The sequence below is a fragment of the Prinia subflava genome, chromosome 6 (assembly GCF_021018805.1).
Source record: "Prinia subflava isolate CZ2003 ecotype Zambia chromosome 6, Cam_Psub_1.2, whole genome shotgun sequence".
Classification (NCBI taxonomy): Eukaryota; Metazoa; Chordata; class Aves; order Passeriformes; family Cisticolidae; genus Prinia; species Prinia subflava.
Window position 1 is genome coordinate 21,726,550 of NC_086252.1, and position 17,437 is coordinate 21,743,986.

At 39.8% G+C, this 17,437-nt stretch overlaps 1 protein-coding gene and 1 long non-coding RNA gene across 3 annotated transcripts in view; one reads left to right on the forward strand and one right to left on the reverse strand.

Moving 5' to 3' along the window:
• Window positions 1–13,702, reverse strand: part of LOC134552193 (uncharacterized) — a 34,277-nt gene extending 20,575 nt beyond the window's left edge. Inside the window, exon 1 of the long non-coding RNA XR_010080805.1 lies at window positions 13,588–13,702. This is a non-coding gene — a long non-coding RNA (uncharacterized LOC134552193). The remainder of the gene's footprint in view (window positions 1–13,587) is intronic.
• Window positions 1–17,437, forward strand: part of FIGN (fidgetin, microtubule severing factor) — a 106,589-nt gene that overhangs the window by 86,265 nt on the left and 2,887 nt on the right. For both annotated transcript variants that reach the window (XM_063400640.1, XM_063400639.1), the window contains exon 2: window positions 10,268–17,437. This exon is cut by the window's right edge and continues 2,887 nt beyond it. In XM_063400640.1, the coding sequence (XP_063256710.1) occupies window positions 10,276–12,516 (2,241 nt within the window). In that variant the 5' untranslated portion in view covers window positions 10,268–10,275 and the 3' untranslated portion in view covers window positions 12,517–17,437. The remainder of the gene's footprint in view (window positions 1–10,267) is intronic.

Sequence of the window (17,437 nt, forward strand, 5' to 3'; positions counted from 1 at the left end):
CACTCTCTCCAGGAATATGGAAAAAATATCAGCATACACAGAGTTCAATTTCTCAGTTGAGACATTCTCTCTCTGGTGCCTTGGTGCCTGTGTGTCTAAAATATATAAATGGAGAGAGAGGGAGAGAGAGAGATTTCTATATTTGTCTATAGAAAATTCCCTGTTCCTCCTCTCCCCGTCCCCCAGATAATTTGTCAAGCCAACTGAACAATCTATATAGTTCCTTTCAAATGCTCAGGAAATAATACAGTAAGTTCCAAACCAAGAGCATGCAAAAAATTGGCTATGTTCCATTTTTCAGTAGCTAATTCAGATACATTTTATTGAGTGAGCAAGAAAGAATCTTTGGAATTTGTGCAATACAGTAATTGAAAGGTTTAAGTGGGGGAAAGATTTATCTCAGCTTAGTTTTTCCAGGATGACAGTTCTTTGGTTGTGCTTCTGCTTTTAATCTTGTTTCTCTGCTTTGGGGGGAGCAGGAAGGAAAGGAAGGGTCAGCTGCTCGCACAGCCGAGCCGGGGAAGGAGCTGTGCCAGAGCTCTTTTTTCCCTAAGAGCGTGATTAGTACAGTTCTGATGACTTAGCTGAGGTGTTCCCTGCCCTGGGGAGGAAATCTCGGGTTCCATGTGGTAACATCATCCCTTCTTACAACAACGTGATCTCCCATACTGTAATATAGACGTTGTTGTTTGTTTGGGTTTTTAATGGAGACACCAAATCGGTGTACAGGTTGAGAATGCAATCCTTTTGCACAGGATATTCTCTTCGGAAAGGCGGTGTGTGCCAGCAGTAGCTGCTCTGATGCGTGTAGTAGAGAAAAATGTGTGTGGTGTGTCTCTGGTACGATGGGAAAAAGGGAGAGAGTGGATGAGCTCTGCTAAGAGCTCCCTGCTCTTAATCCTGGGCCATGTCAGGAGCATTCTAAAGCAGTTTATCTTCATATGTCGTCTTGTATATAAGAAACAACACTAAACCCACCAAAACTCATTTCATATGTAGCTTTTGCCACAGCCTTCAGATCAAAGTTATTTTCTTCAGGCTGGACTAAATTATACACAGGTCCCAGGAGTGAAGGACACTGAATTAATGCACTATGTCAACCAGTCCTGGCTATAGAATATTTTTACTGAAGTGTGAGACGCAACATCTCTTTACTATTTCATTAAAAATTAATGTGCAGATTGCCAAAAAGCATAAATAACATAAACAATTTTTGTGAAAGCTTTGTATACTGTGGACACATGTTAAGGATTTTTTTTCCTTGAGTATCAGATTACTTCTATATATACATTTAATCAGTATTTGTTCTCATTTAGCTAATTAGCAGAGGTATTCTAATCTGAGTAAAGCAACTGTTCATACCTATCCTACAAGGGTAGGTTTTGAAATAAGTGCTTTAAAAGGAAAGTAGTATTCCTGGTTCCAAGCTGGAGCATTGTGCTACTGGCCCATATAAATTTGCTTTTTCACTTATGTTAGTTGAATGTAATGACTCGAACCTGACTACAGTTATTTGAAACTTATCAAAATTGAGCTTTACCTTTATATTTTTAAAGCAAATAGAGCTGGCTAGATGAATCTCTGGAATTACTCTTTTGTTGCTATACATAAAGCTGTGAAATACATACCTACTTTTTTTAGATATGATGAGTGAAAAATATGTTAAAATTATATTATAGTGGAATTTATACAGACTGCTGCTGCTGTTAATTGAAGGAAAATATATTTTAAATAACTCCTCCTGCCTAACTTGGTCTTATGTTTTAAAGCAAGGTGATTTTCTAACATTTTGGAACAGCAATATATAAAAATAACTCAACATCAGTTAAATCTGTATTTATTGTGCACCCACTTTGTTCAAATAAAGAATGTCCCTGTATGGCAGTTTTAACCCCATTTATCCTCATGCACAAGTGCTCACCTGTTATTTACTCACATAAGAGAAGGTCGATACTGCAGAACAAGGGGAGTGCTCTGTTGTGACATAAAACATACATATTCATTAGCTCTGCTGTCCCTTTGGACACGTGTGGTATGTCCTGGTGATCTTTATTTGGCAAAAGGAAGTGAGCTTAAGAAGGAAATTGTCTTAATGGATTTACGATACGTTTAAAAAAGCTTTATTAGTGGCAAGGAACCAAAGCAATAATTCTGAGTGTGAATGAAAGAGTAAAGAGAAACCATTTGCTAAAACATGATTAGCAACATTAGAAATGGAAAAATAATAGAATCCAGTATTTGAAAATTATAATTTTCAGATATTAAAGGGGTTTTTTTTCCTAGAAGCTCTTAGGTCAAGATCTGAATGTTCCATGACAGGCTCCCTAGTGCTGCAAATTTATTCCTTTTGCCTCTCACTTACTTGCTAAAAAACAAGTTCAGGGTTTTGTGTTTCACCTGCTTCAGCTGATTACGTGAGAAACACGATAAAGCATGAAGGTATTTTGTCTGCTCTGCTTTTAAGGATTTGTGTTATGCTCTTTCAAGGTAAATATGCTTCAAACTCCAGTTCTTGAAGAAAAACCAAATAAAAGGCTACTTCTGCTATTTTGTTACCTAAAAAGAGAATATGCATTTTGCTGCACTTCTGAAAGCTTCAGTTTGGTTTATTTGAGTCTTGAAATAAGCACTTCAGTTGGAGCACAATCACACTCCAGGTCTAAAATATTTTGCATTTTCAGATATGCATAAATACGTGTGCCAAGTGGCCAAACTCTGTATTCATTCATTATTATATTTTGTCATGTGAATATTGTAATTCTCATAAGTGTTAGGTATCCTGCAGCAGTTTTATTGATTTTCATGTTTATATGGGCATAAATTGCAGATTATGTGGAATATTAAATCTTCTAAAAATACATTATGGCTATAATGTATAAGTGTGTGTTCAGTGGACTGCAAAAAGTAATTTTTTCATGTAAGTTATGCTTACATTTGTTTACAGCTATTGTTTTTCTGAGTAATCTCTCAAATTATTATGATCTTATTAATTTGACACTGACAAAGCATGCTAGGTCCTTTAAAGACATGGTACGGTTCAGAGCTACTTGACAAAAACAGCTTAAAAATGTAAATCCTGGCAAGAGGAAGGATGATAACAGAGTAAAAGAAAATTCAATTATTGTTTTTGTTAGTGTGTTTTCTAGTTGGTTTAGAAAAGTGCTATGAGCAAATTAGCATGGTGAGGGCAAACCAACATAATAAAATATTTCAAAGATAAACGGCATTTAGACACAAATACGACCAGTCCTCCACACAGATAGGTTCCAAAGCACGTGTGTGTAAATGGTTTTGCTTATGGTACGTGGTGACTGCGCATCAGTGATTACACGGCCGGGATGTTTTTGTGGCAGGGGCTGCTGCTGCAGAGGAGCCAACACCTCCGAGGTGGGCAGCGGATGGGAGGCCCGGCAGCGCCTCAGCGATAGCGCCAGCCCCGACCAGCCGCGTCTGCGGGCTGCTGCCAGGCTGCCCTCCGCATCCAGCTGCTTCTCCTGGCAAAATATGCCAGTGTCATCTCTGGACGTAGCTTCCCTTTGCTTGCTTGACTAATATTTCTCCTTATTTCTGTTTCTTAAGGCCTTTGAAGCTAATGGATCTTCTAATGGCTGTTCAGCCAGAAATGTCTTTGTGACTATCAAAGGCTACTTTACGTAAATGGCAGGGAGGGGGCTTGTGGGAAGAGAACTCATTTGCTGTAGATGTATTGCAATTTGCTGTTGTAAAGTGTGAAAGTGTGATTTTAAAAGAATAATCATTTGACAGTATTTAAGTTAGATAATTGGGATGTATCAGTTTGGAACTCGTTTTTAATTTCATAATGTCGTTTTTAACTGTTCCAGGCTCACATAAAATATGTTGCATTTTTCTTACCGCTTTCATCTTTAAGTGCTGTTGACATATATCTGATCCTCAATGTTACTCATGATTTAAGTGTTTTGTTTTAAGATTGAAATGCTTTCACTATCCTTGCTAGATGGAAATCATATTGTAAATACCCTACCGACAGCTTGCTCCCACTGATGTGTGAGGCATGCATATATACTAAGAGGAAGAACAGACCCCTACCAAGAAAATGCTGAGAGCACTTTCCAGGCCCGGTTTTGTGAGTTTGTAGCTGCCACTTACTGAAAAAAGCTTACAAAGTTGGGACTGTACAGCTGGGCATCTCAGTTGGAAGCTCATCCTCCCACCGAGTCCTTTGACGTCAAAGGAGTTCCTCATGGACTAGAGCAGAGGTCTTCACTGAGTAATTAGAAAATAAATGTGGGAATCATTTTCTTTCCTTTTTTTTTTCCTTTCCCTGCAAAACATAATTAGCTCAATCCACTCTTCAAAATCCCTCCTGTTTCCAATTAAGAGAGATCAGTTGCACTATCTTCAAACAGCTGAAATTATGCTTATTAATAAAAAATTCAGTGTAAAAGAACTGTTTTATCTTGAATTAATTTTTATTATTACGGGACAGATGACAGTATACAGTCTTATAAAATATTATCAGATTTAGTACAAATCCAGGGAGCTGTGTGTCCTACATCCTGAACAGCGGTTACAGCATGACTCATTTATTCATCTCCACCCCATACTTGAGAAGGACTTTAAATGTGACTTTATGGCCTGGTCCTCAAGGTACTTAACACCTTCAGCCTTCACTGAAGTAAGGGGTTTGAGGTATACTGGCACATTCCCAATGAAAAATTATTCAAGTCAGTAGGTCTTGTGGCAGAGCCAATCTCTGCATGTCCACAAGAAGCAAACCCTTGGCTAAAATCATTACCATCTGTTGTGTAAATGCTCAGTGTCTTGAGTAACTGGGGACAGGGCTGAGGGTAGTAGTTCAGTGGGCAGGGAGAGTTTTTGGGGTCCTAGGCTAAATGTGTAAGCAATCCAAAGTGATGAAGTTCAAATGCACTTTGAAGTCTAGAGGGAAAATGTTTGGTGGTACTTGGAGCTGTGGCTTTGGAGTTGTTTCCTACCTTGCAGCAGTGTGCTCCTACCCATCTGCTCTAGACACTTGGCAGAGGCTTCCATTTGCTTTCACCCCTGGTGCAGTGCAGCCCTTTTCAACAGTGCATTAGGCAGTTCCTCGGATCATATTTAACAATAGGCCTAAAGTTAAGAACCTGCTTGAGCTCCTGATGCTTGCAAAGGAAGCTGCAGATTTGTGCTACGTAGGACCTATGCACTGCAGGGGTGAATGGGGCAGGAAAAGAGAGACCACAAGAAGAGGTTTGGGTTTTTTTGCCTCAGGTATGTTGAAGGAACAGTTGAAGGCCACTGATCCAAACTGAAACTTTGGTATCTGGTTGGGAAGGTTGGTGTACTGCCCTGCTTTTAGTGCCTTGTGCACAGCAGCTCTGGGACATTTAGGATTTTTTCACCAGCATCTGTAGAAGTGCAGTGCAATCTCTTCCAGTATTTTCAGAAACCCCCAGCTGAATATGATTTAATTTTAGTTGGAATATTTTATTAGAGGTGTGACTAGACAAAAGGTTTACTAAAGTCCCAGTTTCCTTTCTCGAAAGCAAGTTACTAGGCAAGTTGGTGAGTTGGGACACTGTAAATCCTTTGGTTTTACCCAGTGTGGTCCTATTTCTGGACCGTGTTTCCATGCCTGTTTTCAACAGAAACCCTTGTATTTAAATTGAAAGCAAAGGCTAGTTATTTATCTTTTTTGACAGATATAATCCTGTAAGGGGATGAGAAGTTTTGACCTGGTACTGAGGGCACCAGCACTGGGGGGTTCTTTGTATGCACAAACTCATCTGAGCTCCCAGCAGGATCAGGCCCCATTGGACAGTGAGGATGTTGCTTGTTCCTTTTTGCATTCAGATACCAATGTTAGTTTTTCGTAACTATGGCATTTTTTTTCTGTAACTCTGTAGTCAGTAATTCTGGCATATTTCTCCTGTTTGTTTGTTTGTTTTTAATTTGACTTCACATATCTGAATATGTAAGTAGCTTTTGGCCATGTGGAATTATTATATGTGCAACAGATGAAGTATTGTGTATTAAATTTTCCATTTTCAGGCTAAGTGCACAATATTAGAAGGGGAAATATGGTCAAACACTTAGTTTAAAGTAATTCCGTAATGAAATTGTTGACTATAATTACTTTAAATGTAATCCAGATAGATTCAACTGTAAGAATTATGGAGCAGGGATGTATAGCAAGGCTGTCAGGACAAGGAAAAATAGATACTGCTAAAATAGCCTACACTGCCTCTCTATATAATGTATTAAATTTATCTTAAAAGTAATTCTCTGATAAGTACATACCTGTACTTAAAGAACAGAATCCTTTCTTTTTTGCCTTTTACAGCCCATACTAGCACACTTTACACAGTTCAAAAATGTTGATAGTTCAGAGGATTCCTAAGTTAGCAAAGATTATTTTTTTTTTTTAAATACATTCAGCCTTGCATTGCTTCTGGATTTTCAGAACATTGTTAACCAAATACACTATCTGCAGGACTGTGGTTTATGTCAGAGTTTAAATTATACTAAATAAAAATAAAAAAATGCAGGCTCTAAATATGCCCTGGTTTACCTGATTTTAGATGTTTATATCAGCATTTGGATTCCTGACAAAAGAAATGCAGAAACTTGTATCAGCTCAAACACAAAAGTAATTAATAAAATACAATTTGAAATATGGAGAGGAAGTGGCTACAAACATTAAGCAATTTGGAGCTGAGGATGGGCAGAGGGGTAGGGAATGTTTGCATTATTAAAAAGCACAACAACTGCTGCTGCTCCGTTGTTGGTTTTTTTTCTCCCAGATCAGACATTTGACTTTTGTCAAACAATTTGTGAACTATTATCAAATAGAGTCAAACCTAGCAAAAGTTTTCTGCTTTTTCAATTAATATCAAATTGAGTAAATGGCTTCTTGTGCCCCCCGGTCCAGACCATTCCAGTAGACTTCATGTAAATTCAGATTTCTTCACTGCTTACTAATGCAAAAAATATGCTTATGGTTAACTATTAACCTATGCTTCCAAATAACACTAATGATTGCGATGTGCTGGAATAAATGCTCGTGTTTCATGGGATGAGAACAGTCCTGTTCTCTTAAGCTTATCTAATCAAAGCCTAATCCTGCCTTTACAGCCTTTGTTAAATGCACTGGTATTTAATATGCATCAATAAATAAACTTTCAATTATTGTTCAGTGAGCATATCCAAAGATAGCATGACAGTGTGAAACTACTGGTCTATCTAGCAATTATTCTAAATAAAGAATGCCGATGATGTGATTTTTCACTCCTCGTATAATGGATAATTTAGATTTTCTGACATTCTTTTGCAGCCTCATAATAAGGAAAAGAAATTAGTCTAGACAAATAAAATTCAAAGAATTGAATTTTTGCACAATTGAAATACATCTCCCAACTGTGACTATAAATTTAATTATTTTATTCTAAAAACACATGATCCGTTCTAAATAAAAAAGACCAACTGATGAAATTTTTAAAGTATTTGTGAAAGGTATTTTGAAAAGCTTACAGAGTAGGTAGTGTGTGATGTTGTTGAGCTCTGACCCAGTGCATTCTTTTATCTCTTTAAATTGAATAGGCTTTCTTTTAGTAGCAGTTAAAAACAATGTGCCAAAACCATATTCATTAACTACAGTACAAATACAGCCCTGTCAACTTCTCTGCTCTGTCCACGTCTATTTTGCCTTCTTTTTCTAAAGTTTCATTGCTGCTTTAGTGCTTTCTTTGCGAGGAGTCTTTCCCGTGGCATCTGTTCATTAGTATCTAGTGAAACATCAACCTACTCCAGTTTTTCTGCATCTCTGTAACAGAAGCTTTCAGTGTTTTGGTAACCTTATAAGCAAAACATTGCAGAACACAGGGTTTGTTTGTTTGTTGGTTTTGTTTGACTTTTTTTTTTAAGGGGCAGTGCACTTGTATGCTGTCATGCAGTTCCACGTTACAGGAACTTTAATATTTTTGGCTTTTAAAATAGCTTGTGTTATTTCTCATGACATTAGAATAATTTCAGATACTGATTACTGACAATTGGCTCTTGGTGATTTGTTCTTCAGATTTCCAACAGAATTTAAGAAAGTGTGATTTCTGGAAACTTACAATAGTTTCTCATTAAAATTGCATTTTTTAAATGCAATTATTTAAATACACGATTTCTATAATTTCTCCCAATTTTGTGATATACTTACGCCCTCAGAAAAGTAATGGTTGAAACATCAGGAACAATTACCAAAAAATATTATATCAATGCTAAATTATAAAAATAAATCTGACAAAACCTCAGTTTCAAAACTGCATTTATCAAAAGCACTTCTCTGAATTAACTTTTCTAGGACAACTGTATAATTGTTAACAGACATTTTTATCAAGTTGTCAAAGTGTTTGAAAAATGAGAGAGAAAGAGAATGCTCAGGAAGAAAAAAATCTACAAGTAATCAATGGCGTGCTCAGGGGGAGTGAGATTTGCACTAGTTGTACTAATAAAATATAAGGATCAATTAGAGGTACTTTGCCATTTTCAGCCTAAATTTAAATGATTTGGTGATTTGCAAATACATTAATCCAAAAAAGAAAAAAAAGGAATCCAAATGCAAATGAGTGTAACCACAATAAAATATAATTGCAAATGAATCTGTTGCTTTATTCATTTATTGTGTAATTACTGCAATCCTTCCCACCTTGTTTTCAGTATTTCTTAATCATTAAGTCGGAAGCATGACAGCAGTGCCAGCCCTGGCATGATTCTCTTTGACTAAAACCTTGTAAATTAACACAATTAGCACAGCATCATCCTGCTAATTAACTTCCAGTGTCTGGTGCAGTGGTTTTGCAAACAAGGAAGAGGGAGTCAGAAGGGAATAAACATGCCATTCTGTTACCAAACTGTGTGCTGTGTTAGGTTTAGCTCAGCGAGGCTAAGCTGGCCATGTCAGATGCCAGAGTCAGGCAATGAAGAGCTAAAGGGGTTGGGGAGAGAAACAGGAGGGGGTAGAAGCTGTCAAAATAGACTGCAGTAATTCAGAGGGGAGCTAGTGCCACAGATGCTTCATTTCGACTAGGCCTCCTCCTTATCAGGGAATCTGTGCCAGAGGGCACAAGACTGTTTGCAAAAATCACTTTTGGTAATACGAGAGAGATTAAGGAGGTCTATTTGATACAGCTGTACAAAACCCAGCAATGTGTCTGCCATGCATAGGTACAAGTTGGAGGGGGTTATCTTAACGCTTGTAAATTGCTCTTACCTATTGCAGTGGATTACGAAGAGGAGGGATAATTCACATCACATTATTAAAAGATTAATTGCTTTAAAGTGACATTTGCATTTTTTCTTTATTTTTTTAATGATAGGTTTAGTTTTGATTTTGTGTTGTTTGTTTCGGGGTTCTTTTATAGCTAGCTGTGGAAGCTACAGAACTTTTAGGGACTTGGCTTCATTTCTTTTTCCTTTTCTTCATCCTTTTTTTTTCTCCTTTATTTTTTTTCTTTAACCCTCTTTCTTTGTACCCTGGAGGCTGTGAAGCAGAGGGGGGGAAGAGAAAGCAAGCAAGGAGACCGACAGACAAGTCATGCTTGTTTTTTTTTTCCAGACCCTCAACAACAGAACTGAGAGGCAGAAAGGAGCCAGTTGTAATTCATACCGAGTTGTAGGCTTTGTGTGATGAAAGCGACAGAGCGCTGCCTGGGAGATTGCTTTGCTGCACTCCACGAAGCAGATTTGAAACTGTCGTGGACCACTTTAGATGAGAGTTGGATTATGGAATGACCTGCTATGTCTGTGTCATATTGTTCTGTGCAGGGTGCATTATACTCTGCTAACTAGGTGTTCAGTACCAAATAAGAGAGGTATCCTAGATGTGATCTGTCAGCTGTGTCTCATATTTTTATATTGGTTAAAATATAAAACTGAAACAGTGATGAAAGAGGACAGAGCAGTTGGATGCCTTGTATGTTTACAGTAAATTCCCACTCTGAGTATTTAAAATATACTGAATTTTATTTAATTACTTTGAGAGCTGTAGCGTTATTTTTAGACAAAAAATTGACCCCCCTAGTGAACTGGCAAAAAATTTGTCTATGTGTGTATGTGCCTGTAACAAACCAACCATACAGCTTCTTAAAGGCATTACCTTTTCTTTCCTTAAGGACTTGTGGTGTTAAGTGCGGTGTTTCAGAGAGCTGAAGAAGTTCAGACTGTATGTTTGAGAGCTCATTTAAAAACATAAGGAAAAAGCCGAGGTCACTGTTAACTTTGTTGTTTCCTGCTGCCCTAGGCTTGAAGATGCAGTGGACGCCGGAGCATGCCCAGTGGCCAGAGCAGCACTTCGACATCACTTCGACCACGCGGTCCCCAGCCCACAAGGTGGAAGCCTACCGCGGGCACCTGCAGCGCACCTACCAGTACGCCTGGGCCAACGACGACATCTCGGCTCTGACCGCCTCCAACCTTCTGAAAAAGTACGCAGAAAAATATTCCGGGATTTTGGAAGGCCCGGCTGAGCGACCCATTCTCAGCAATTACTCTGAAGCTCCCTCGGGGCTGGTGAATGGTCGGAAGAATGAAAGTGAGCCTTGGCAGCCATCCTTGAACTCGGAGAGCGTGTATCCCATGAACTGTGTCCCAGATGTCATCACTGCCAGCAAAGCTGGGGTAAGTGCAGCCCTCCCTCCCACAGATGTCTCAGCCAGCATCGGGAGCTCTCCTGGGGTGGCCAGTAACCTGGCTGAACCCAGTTACTCCAGCAGCACCTGTGGAAGTCACACCGTTCCCAGTCTTCATTCAGGGCTCCCATCTCAGGAATATGCCACAGGATACAACGGCTCATATTTGCATACCAGTTACAGCGGCCAGCCAGCACCTGCACTTCCATCCCCTCATCCATCCCCCCTGCACAGCTCGGGACTTCTACAGCCCCCACCGCCGCCACCACCATCAGCCCTCGTCCCTGGCTACAACGGGACCTCCAATCTCTCCAGTTACAGCTACCCTTCCGCCAGTTACCCTCCTCAAACCGCTGTTGGCCCTGGGTACAGCCCTGGGGGTGCCCCGCCACCCTCGGCTTACCTGCCTTCAGGAATCCCTGCTCCAACCCCTCTGCCCCCAACCACTGTCCCCAGCTACTCCTACCAGGGCCACGGTCTGACGCCGATCGCGCCGTCTGCCCTGACAAACAGTTCAGCCAGCTCTCTCAAAAGGAAAGCTTTCTACATGGCAGGGCAAGGAGAAATGGACTCCAGTTATGGAAATTACAGCTATGGCCAACAGAGATCTACACAGAGTCCAATGTATCGAATGCCAGACAACAGCATTTCAAATGCAAACAGAGGGAACGGTTTTGACAGAAGTGCTGAAACATCATCCTTAGCATTTAAGCCAACAAAGCAGCTAATGTCCTCTGAACAGCAAAGGAAATTCAGTAGCCAGTCCAGTAGGGCTCTAACACCCCCATCCTATAGTACTACTAAAAACTCACTGGGTTCGAGATCGAGTGACTCATTTGGGAAGTATAGCTCCCCAGTAATGAATGAGCATGGTGACGAGCACAGGCAGCTCCTCCCTCACCCAATGCAAGGCCCGGGACTTCGTGCAGCTACCTCATCCAACCACTCTGTGGACGAGCAACTGAAGAATACTGACACACACCTCATTGACCTTGTTACCAATGAGATTATCAACCAAGGACCTCCCGTGGACTGGAGCGACATTGCTGGCCTAGATCTAGTAAAGGCCGTCATTAAGGAGGAGGTTTTATGGCCAGTATTGAGGTCAGATGCATTCAATGGACTGACTGCTCTACCTCGGAGCATCCTTTTATTTGGACCTCGGGGAACAGGCAAAACATTAATGGGCAGATGTATAGCTAGTCAGCTGGGGGCCACGTTTTTCAAAATCACTGGCTCTGGCCTTGTCACAAAGTGGTTAGGGGAAGGAGAAAAAATTGTCCATGCCTCCTTCCTCGTGGCAAGGTGTCGCCAACCCTCGGTGATTTTTGTTAGTGACATTGATATGCTCCTTTCCTCTCAAGTGAGTGAAGAACATAGTCCAGTAAGTCGGATGAGAACCGAGTTCCTTATGCAGCTGGACACTGTACTGACTTCTGCTGAGGACCAAATAGTAGTAATTTGCGCCACGAGTAAACCAGAAGAAATTGATGAATCTCTTCGAAGGTACTTCATGAAACGACTTTTAATCCCACTTCCTGACAGCACAGCGAGACACCAGATAATAGTACAACTGCTCTCACAGCACAATTACTGTCTCAATGACAAGGAGGTTGCACTGCTTGTCCAGCGCACAGAAGGCTTTTCTGGACTAGATGTGGCTCACTTGTGTCAGGAAGCCGTGGTGGGCCCACTCCATGCCATGCCAGCCACAGACCTTTCAGCCATTATGCCCAGCCAGTTGAGGCCAGTTACATATCAAGACTTTGAAAATGCTTTCTGCAAGATACAGCCTAGCATATCTCAAAAAGAGCTTGATACATACGTTGAATGGAACAAAATGTTTGGTTGCAGTCAGTGATGCTACTTAAAAAAAATTGTAATGAATGTTGGCACACACAGAATCTGCTACATAGGGGTAGAGAACCCTTTTCAGTAGTGTTAAAATTGCAAAGGGTACTGGGAAGACTACGATTTACCTTGTCTCTAAAGAGCCAGGGTATACTTGAAGGAAAAGTGCATCAAACAAGAGCTGCTGATCTGAAAAAGCCACACATGACAGAAAGCGCATGTTGATGCTCAGTTCTGTTCAAGCTAGACAATACTCACCAAGGAGCAAGGTGCAAGTGGGTTGATTTCAGAAGGACATGAACCCTGTGTGTTGATTCCATTCTGCTGTTCTTGAGATTTAGTTGCTGTCAAGTGCCTGAAGTGGTGCTTTATTTTTTGTTTGCCTCACAATTACATTGGTGGCATGTGCTAATAAAAAGAGCTTTAACTTCAAACATTATTGGACTAAAGAGATGAACGGTTGTGTTGCGACAGAGAGCCAGATTTTTTGCTAATCTAAGAGCAACAGTATTCCTCAATCCTGTCTGTTCTCTGGTGTTAAACTAAGAACAGGTAAAACAGGGTAATGGTAATCTGGACCTTAATTTCTGCAGTTCATTTCTTTTAATGTTCTGTCTGCAAAAACTCAGGAAAGTGATTGTGATTTGTACAGTACCTCAAAGGAATGTGTTGAAAGCACTATGTACTGCTGAGAGTTATAGGCTAGGCTTCAATGTTACTTTATATTAAATATGTATGTTTACCTCAACAATTGGAATATGGCAAGGAAAATTACTTTGAATGTATCCAGGAAAAAACTAAAGCGTGATATGACTGAAGCTTTACAGTTTTTAAAAATAGAAACAGCAGCATTTTCCAGTGTTCAGGAATGGTTCTTTTGCCAATTTCTCACATTAAAGCAGAGAGAAACGATTTTTCTTGTTGGTAAACTGTAAGAGTTTTCAGCATATTGCTCCTTGATAATAAGGTGATACAGTCTTTAGAAGGTGCATAGATGAATGAAAGAGCCACTTAATCGGTTTATGTTAGCATCTGAAACAGTCAAACGTAAGATTTGGTAGGATTCTGAGAGGCAAATTACCTTAAGCTGTGACGGCTGGCCTTTGTTGCATGGCTCTAGTCGTAGTTTTGAGGCTATTTTGGTGAAGCTGTAGGGAGTGGAATCAGTGTAGGTCGCTGGCAGAGCTATGGGTTGCAGAGCTGTTTATAGCAGTGCAGTGGACTGTGACCAAACAAACAGTACAAATAACAAAGCAAAACTGAACCCTCAAAGTACATTTACTTCCCTTCCCAAAATGTAAAGTTGAGTTTTCGTTGTGTACGTATGACTTCATTGTCCTTAATGCAATCTTCATTTAGCATCCATTAGAAACCTTTCAGGCTGGAGTGTGCCCACCATTATTTCTACCTCGGTTTTGTTACTTTTGTCTTGGAAAGCAAAGTAAGGAATAGGGCAAAAACCACCACCAACACAAGTCAGATTACATTAGGAATGCAAACCTGCTAAACAAGTTTCAGAGAGCTTGCTGCTTTTTCCCCTGAAGTCAAGTTTTTCTCTGTGTTAGTGCTCTTTCCCCCTTCCTTTTTCCTCCCCCAAATATACATATTCTGGTGTCTTCCTTCTGGGAAGGCTAGCTGGCATGTGTGGCATTTTGCTCAGTTCTCCCCCACCCCAGCCCCCCCTCTCTTTTTATCCTTTAATGCTTTCTGTGCAACTCTTTTGGTGACAGCTGACTGATGTTGGGTAATGTCTCTGAGCAAGAGCAGTGCGTGTTGCAGCTGCCCAAAGCCTCTGCCATCACATGAACAAAACAGCCTTGCTTTTTTGAATGTATTTTTTTTGTTTACTTTAAAGAAACAGTAACAAAACTGTTGCAAAGCACTGGCATTTAGTGTTTCTCTTAAGTAATGTACGTCAAGACCATTAAATAAATGCACTGAAAAGCCCCAAGAAGAGAGATACCAATCTGTTACTAGGTCACGTTTGTCTTCTCAAAAATTGTACAGACCTTGTCCGTTTTGTTAAACCAATGGAGACAATGAGTGTTCAGAAAGCTAATGAGGGATTTTATGATATTGCTGGAAATTTATGACTCTTGATTATTACTTTTCTTTATTTTTCTTTTAAGATATATATATATATATATTTAGATAGAACATGCTAAAAACAGAGCAAATAAACCAAAATCTAATTTAAGATGGATTCCTGGCAAACATTTTGTCTATCTAAAACTTTATGTTTTAAGCATAAAAGTACCATTTTAAAAACAGTGCCTTTCATTAAGGATATAGAAAGTAAGACTTAAGTACATCACCTGCTTTTCTTCTTTTTTTCTTTTTCTTTTCAACAGCAATTACAGTCTATGATCCTTGTTATGACTCAGTCTTTCTGCTTCCCCAAACCTCCACAGGCTGCTTCTTCACCCCAGTCATTCCACCATCCTCATATTTGGGAGATGCTGATGTCCCCATTAGCTGTAGGTTCACACTGATCACATTGGCAAGTACCCTCTTGCAGATTGCTGACCCAATTTCTGTCTTAGACATTGCCTTTTGTATCTGCTGTTGAGCTGTGCTCATTTAAAAGGCTCAGACAAGTTTTGATAAACTCTTTCTCCCAACTGTACTCCTAACAGAGTTGGTTTTTTTTTTTGCAGCTTATAAAATGAAAACTACTCACTGAATGTTTTTTTCCCTGCTCTTTTTATCTTGTAGCAAAACCAAAAGCAAACAAAATTATAGACAGTCCCTTTGGCTTCCAGCTTTAAGTTGTTCTCTTTACAAAGTCACTCTGGGAAATGGATTTTTCAAATGTTAACCAAAGTGAGAAGCAGGCAGAAACTGAAATGGTGTGAAAGATGCAGGTTCCACACACACATGCTCACATTCTCCAGATCTCAATTCAGCTTTGGGGCAGCAGAAGTGGAAAATTTCACCCTATCACAGCTGCTGTAAGGGTAGGGAAACAGAGCCGGATTGTTACCCAAATCTTTCCTTAGCAGCAGCTGTCCTTAGTATAGCTTTGGGAGGGTGCCTGTTGAATTTGGTGAGAGCTTGGCCAGGAACTGCTAACAGGAGGCACCTCAATACTTCTCCAACTTGGTTTCTGGTCACTCCTTTGATGGAATTCAGGCCAGAGCTGGCTAAATCCTCTTCCATGTCTTGTCCTTCTTATTGCTTTCCTTCCTTCTCCCACATTCAGCCTGTTTTGTCCCTAGTGAGCAGGTTTTGGCAGGCTGCTGGTCCTTCACCCTTCTCAGCAGCTTTCTAGTCAAAGAGTGTCTGGGAAGGCTGAATCATGATCCTAAACTTGAGCGGGTTCCAAAGGGTAGGATTGGTTTTGAGAAGAGAGACAAAATATGTTTTAATGGTGTTTTCAGGATGAAATACTTGCTGGTCTTAGACATTTCCATGGTAGAAAACTGTTGTCTTTTAAAATTGGACAAAGCTGGAGATTGCTGCCACAGAAATGTCCAGTTGGTTGGCTGGGGCTTCCTGCTGCTGGCACAACCCTGAATTTTAAGGAACCTGAAATAGTTAAAGAGCATCTGCTGTATCAGCCTATCACTGCAAATACTTTTACATCATGTTTTTATGTGTGGGTTCCATTCTGCATCAGCTCCTTTTCTTCCTTGTACCTTCAGTAACAATTCCTATAGCAACAAAAGTAAAATAAATTGGAGGAATATTCCTGCAAGCTGAAGGATCAATATCAGTTCAAGGAGGAGTTCATAATGACCTTATGTGAGACAGAAATGGAAATAGTCTGTACTTCTGGCGTGTTTCTCTTCAAAATATTTAGAACATTAGTGACAGTATATAGAAGTTTGCTGACTGAGCTGATCAATGGAATGTGAAGGCAGTTTACTTTAAGGCTATTTACTTTCACATGGATTATTTATCTATTAGTCAGTCTGTATTCTACTCAAATGCAGATAGATGGGCAAAATGTTTTCTTGAGCATTGCAAACCTACCAAGGGGAAAATCAACCATCTGACTAAAATACATAGGCCAAACATCATCTGGGTGTCTTTACCAGCTATTTGGAGGCTGTGCTCTGTAAAGTGGTACAAGGTCATATTTAGGTGGATTTTCATAGGATGTTTCTTTAGGGGATTGTCTAGTTAAAGGGTTACAAATTAATTCCTGCATCAAGATGTTAATAGATTGAAAGCAAATTTGGGGATATGACCAGGGTTTTCACTGTCTGCAAATACAAATTACTTCAGGTAAAGGGCTGTTCTTATGATCCCCCTGCATTTTTCTCTGAAGCACTCCATCACTAGGGAGAGTGTATTATTCAGATCTGAAGGATAAAATTTTGTCACATAACAAGGCCGCCAAAAATTGTAGGGCCTCCTACACTTTCACTTATACCAGTTTGAAGGTGGTATAACCCGTTTGACTTAAAGGAATTACTCCTGATTTCCACCCTTGTTAGAAAAGTCATCCCTCCAATGTATAATAATCTATATCTGTTGGTTTTCATCATCAGCTCTGAAAGCTAACCTTGTCCTCACAGCACTAACTCCTTTCCATCTTGTATGTGTGCATGTGTGTATATAATATTTATATGTGCATACACACCATGTCCAAAAAATAGCTTTGTCTCTTTACTTAAAAAAGAAAAAACAAAAAAAAAAGGAAAAGTCATTTAATTGTCTGCAGATTTATATGAAGCACATTAGTAAACATGGAGATATTAGTATTTCAGAATTCAAAAAAAGCCCAGCTGTGCTGGTGACTAACCAATACATGAACTGAAGCTCACACTCTGCAAGGACCTTTGGTTGACATTCGATTTTGAACCTGCCAGATGCATTTTTGTGAACCAGGGATACTGCATCTTTAATGAACAAGTCTCTACTCTTTCCCCTGTTTTTAAATACAACACAAGCAGTGTAGCACTAGGCACTGCAATTGTCAAAGA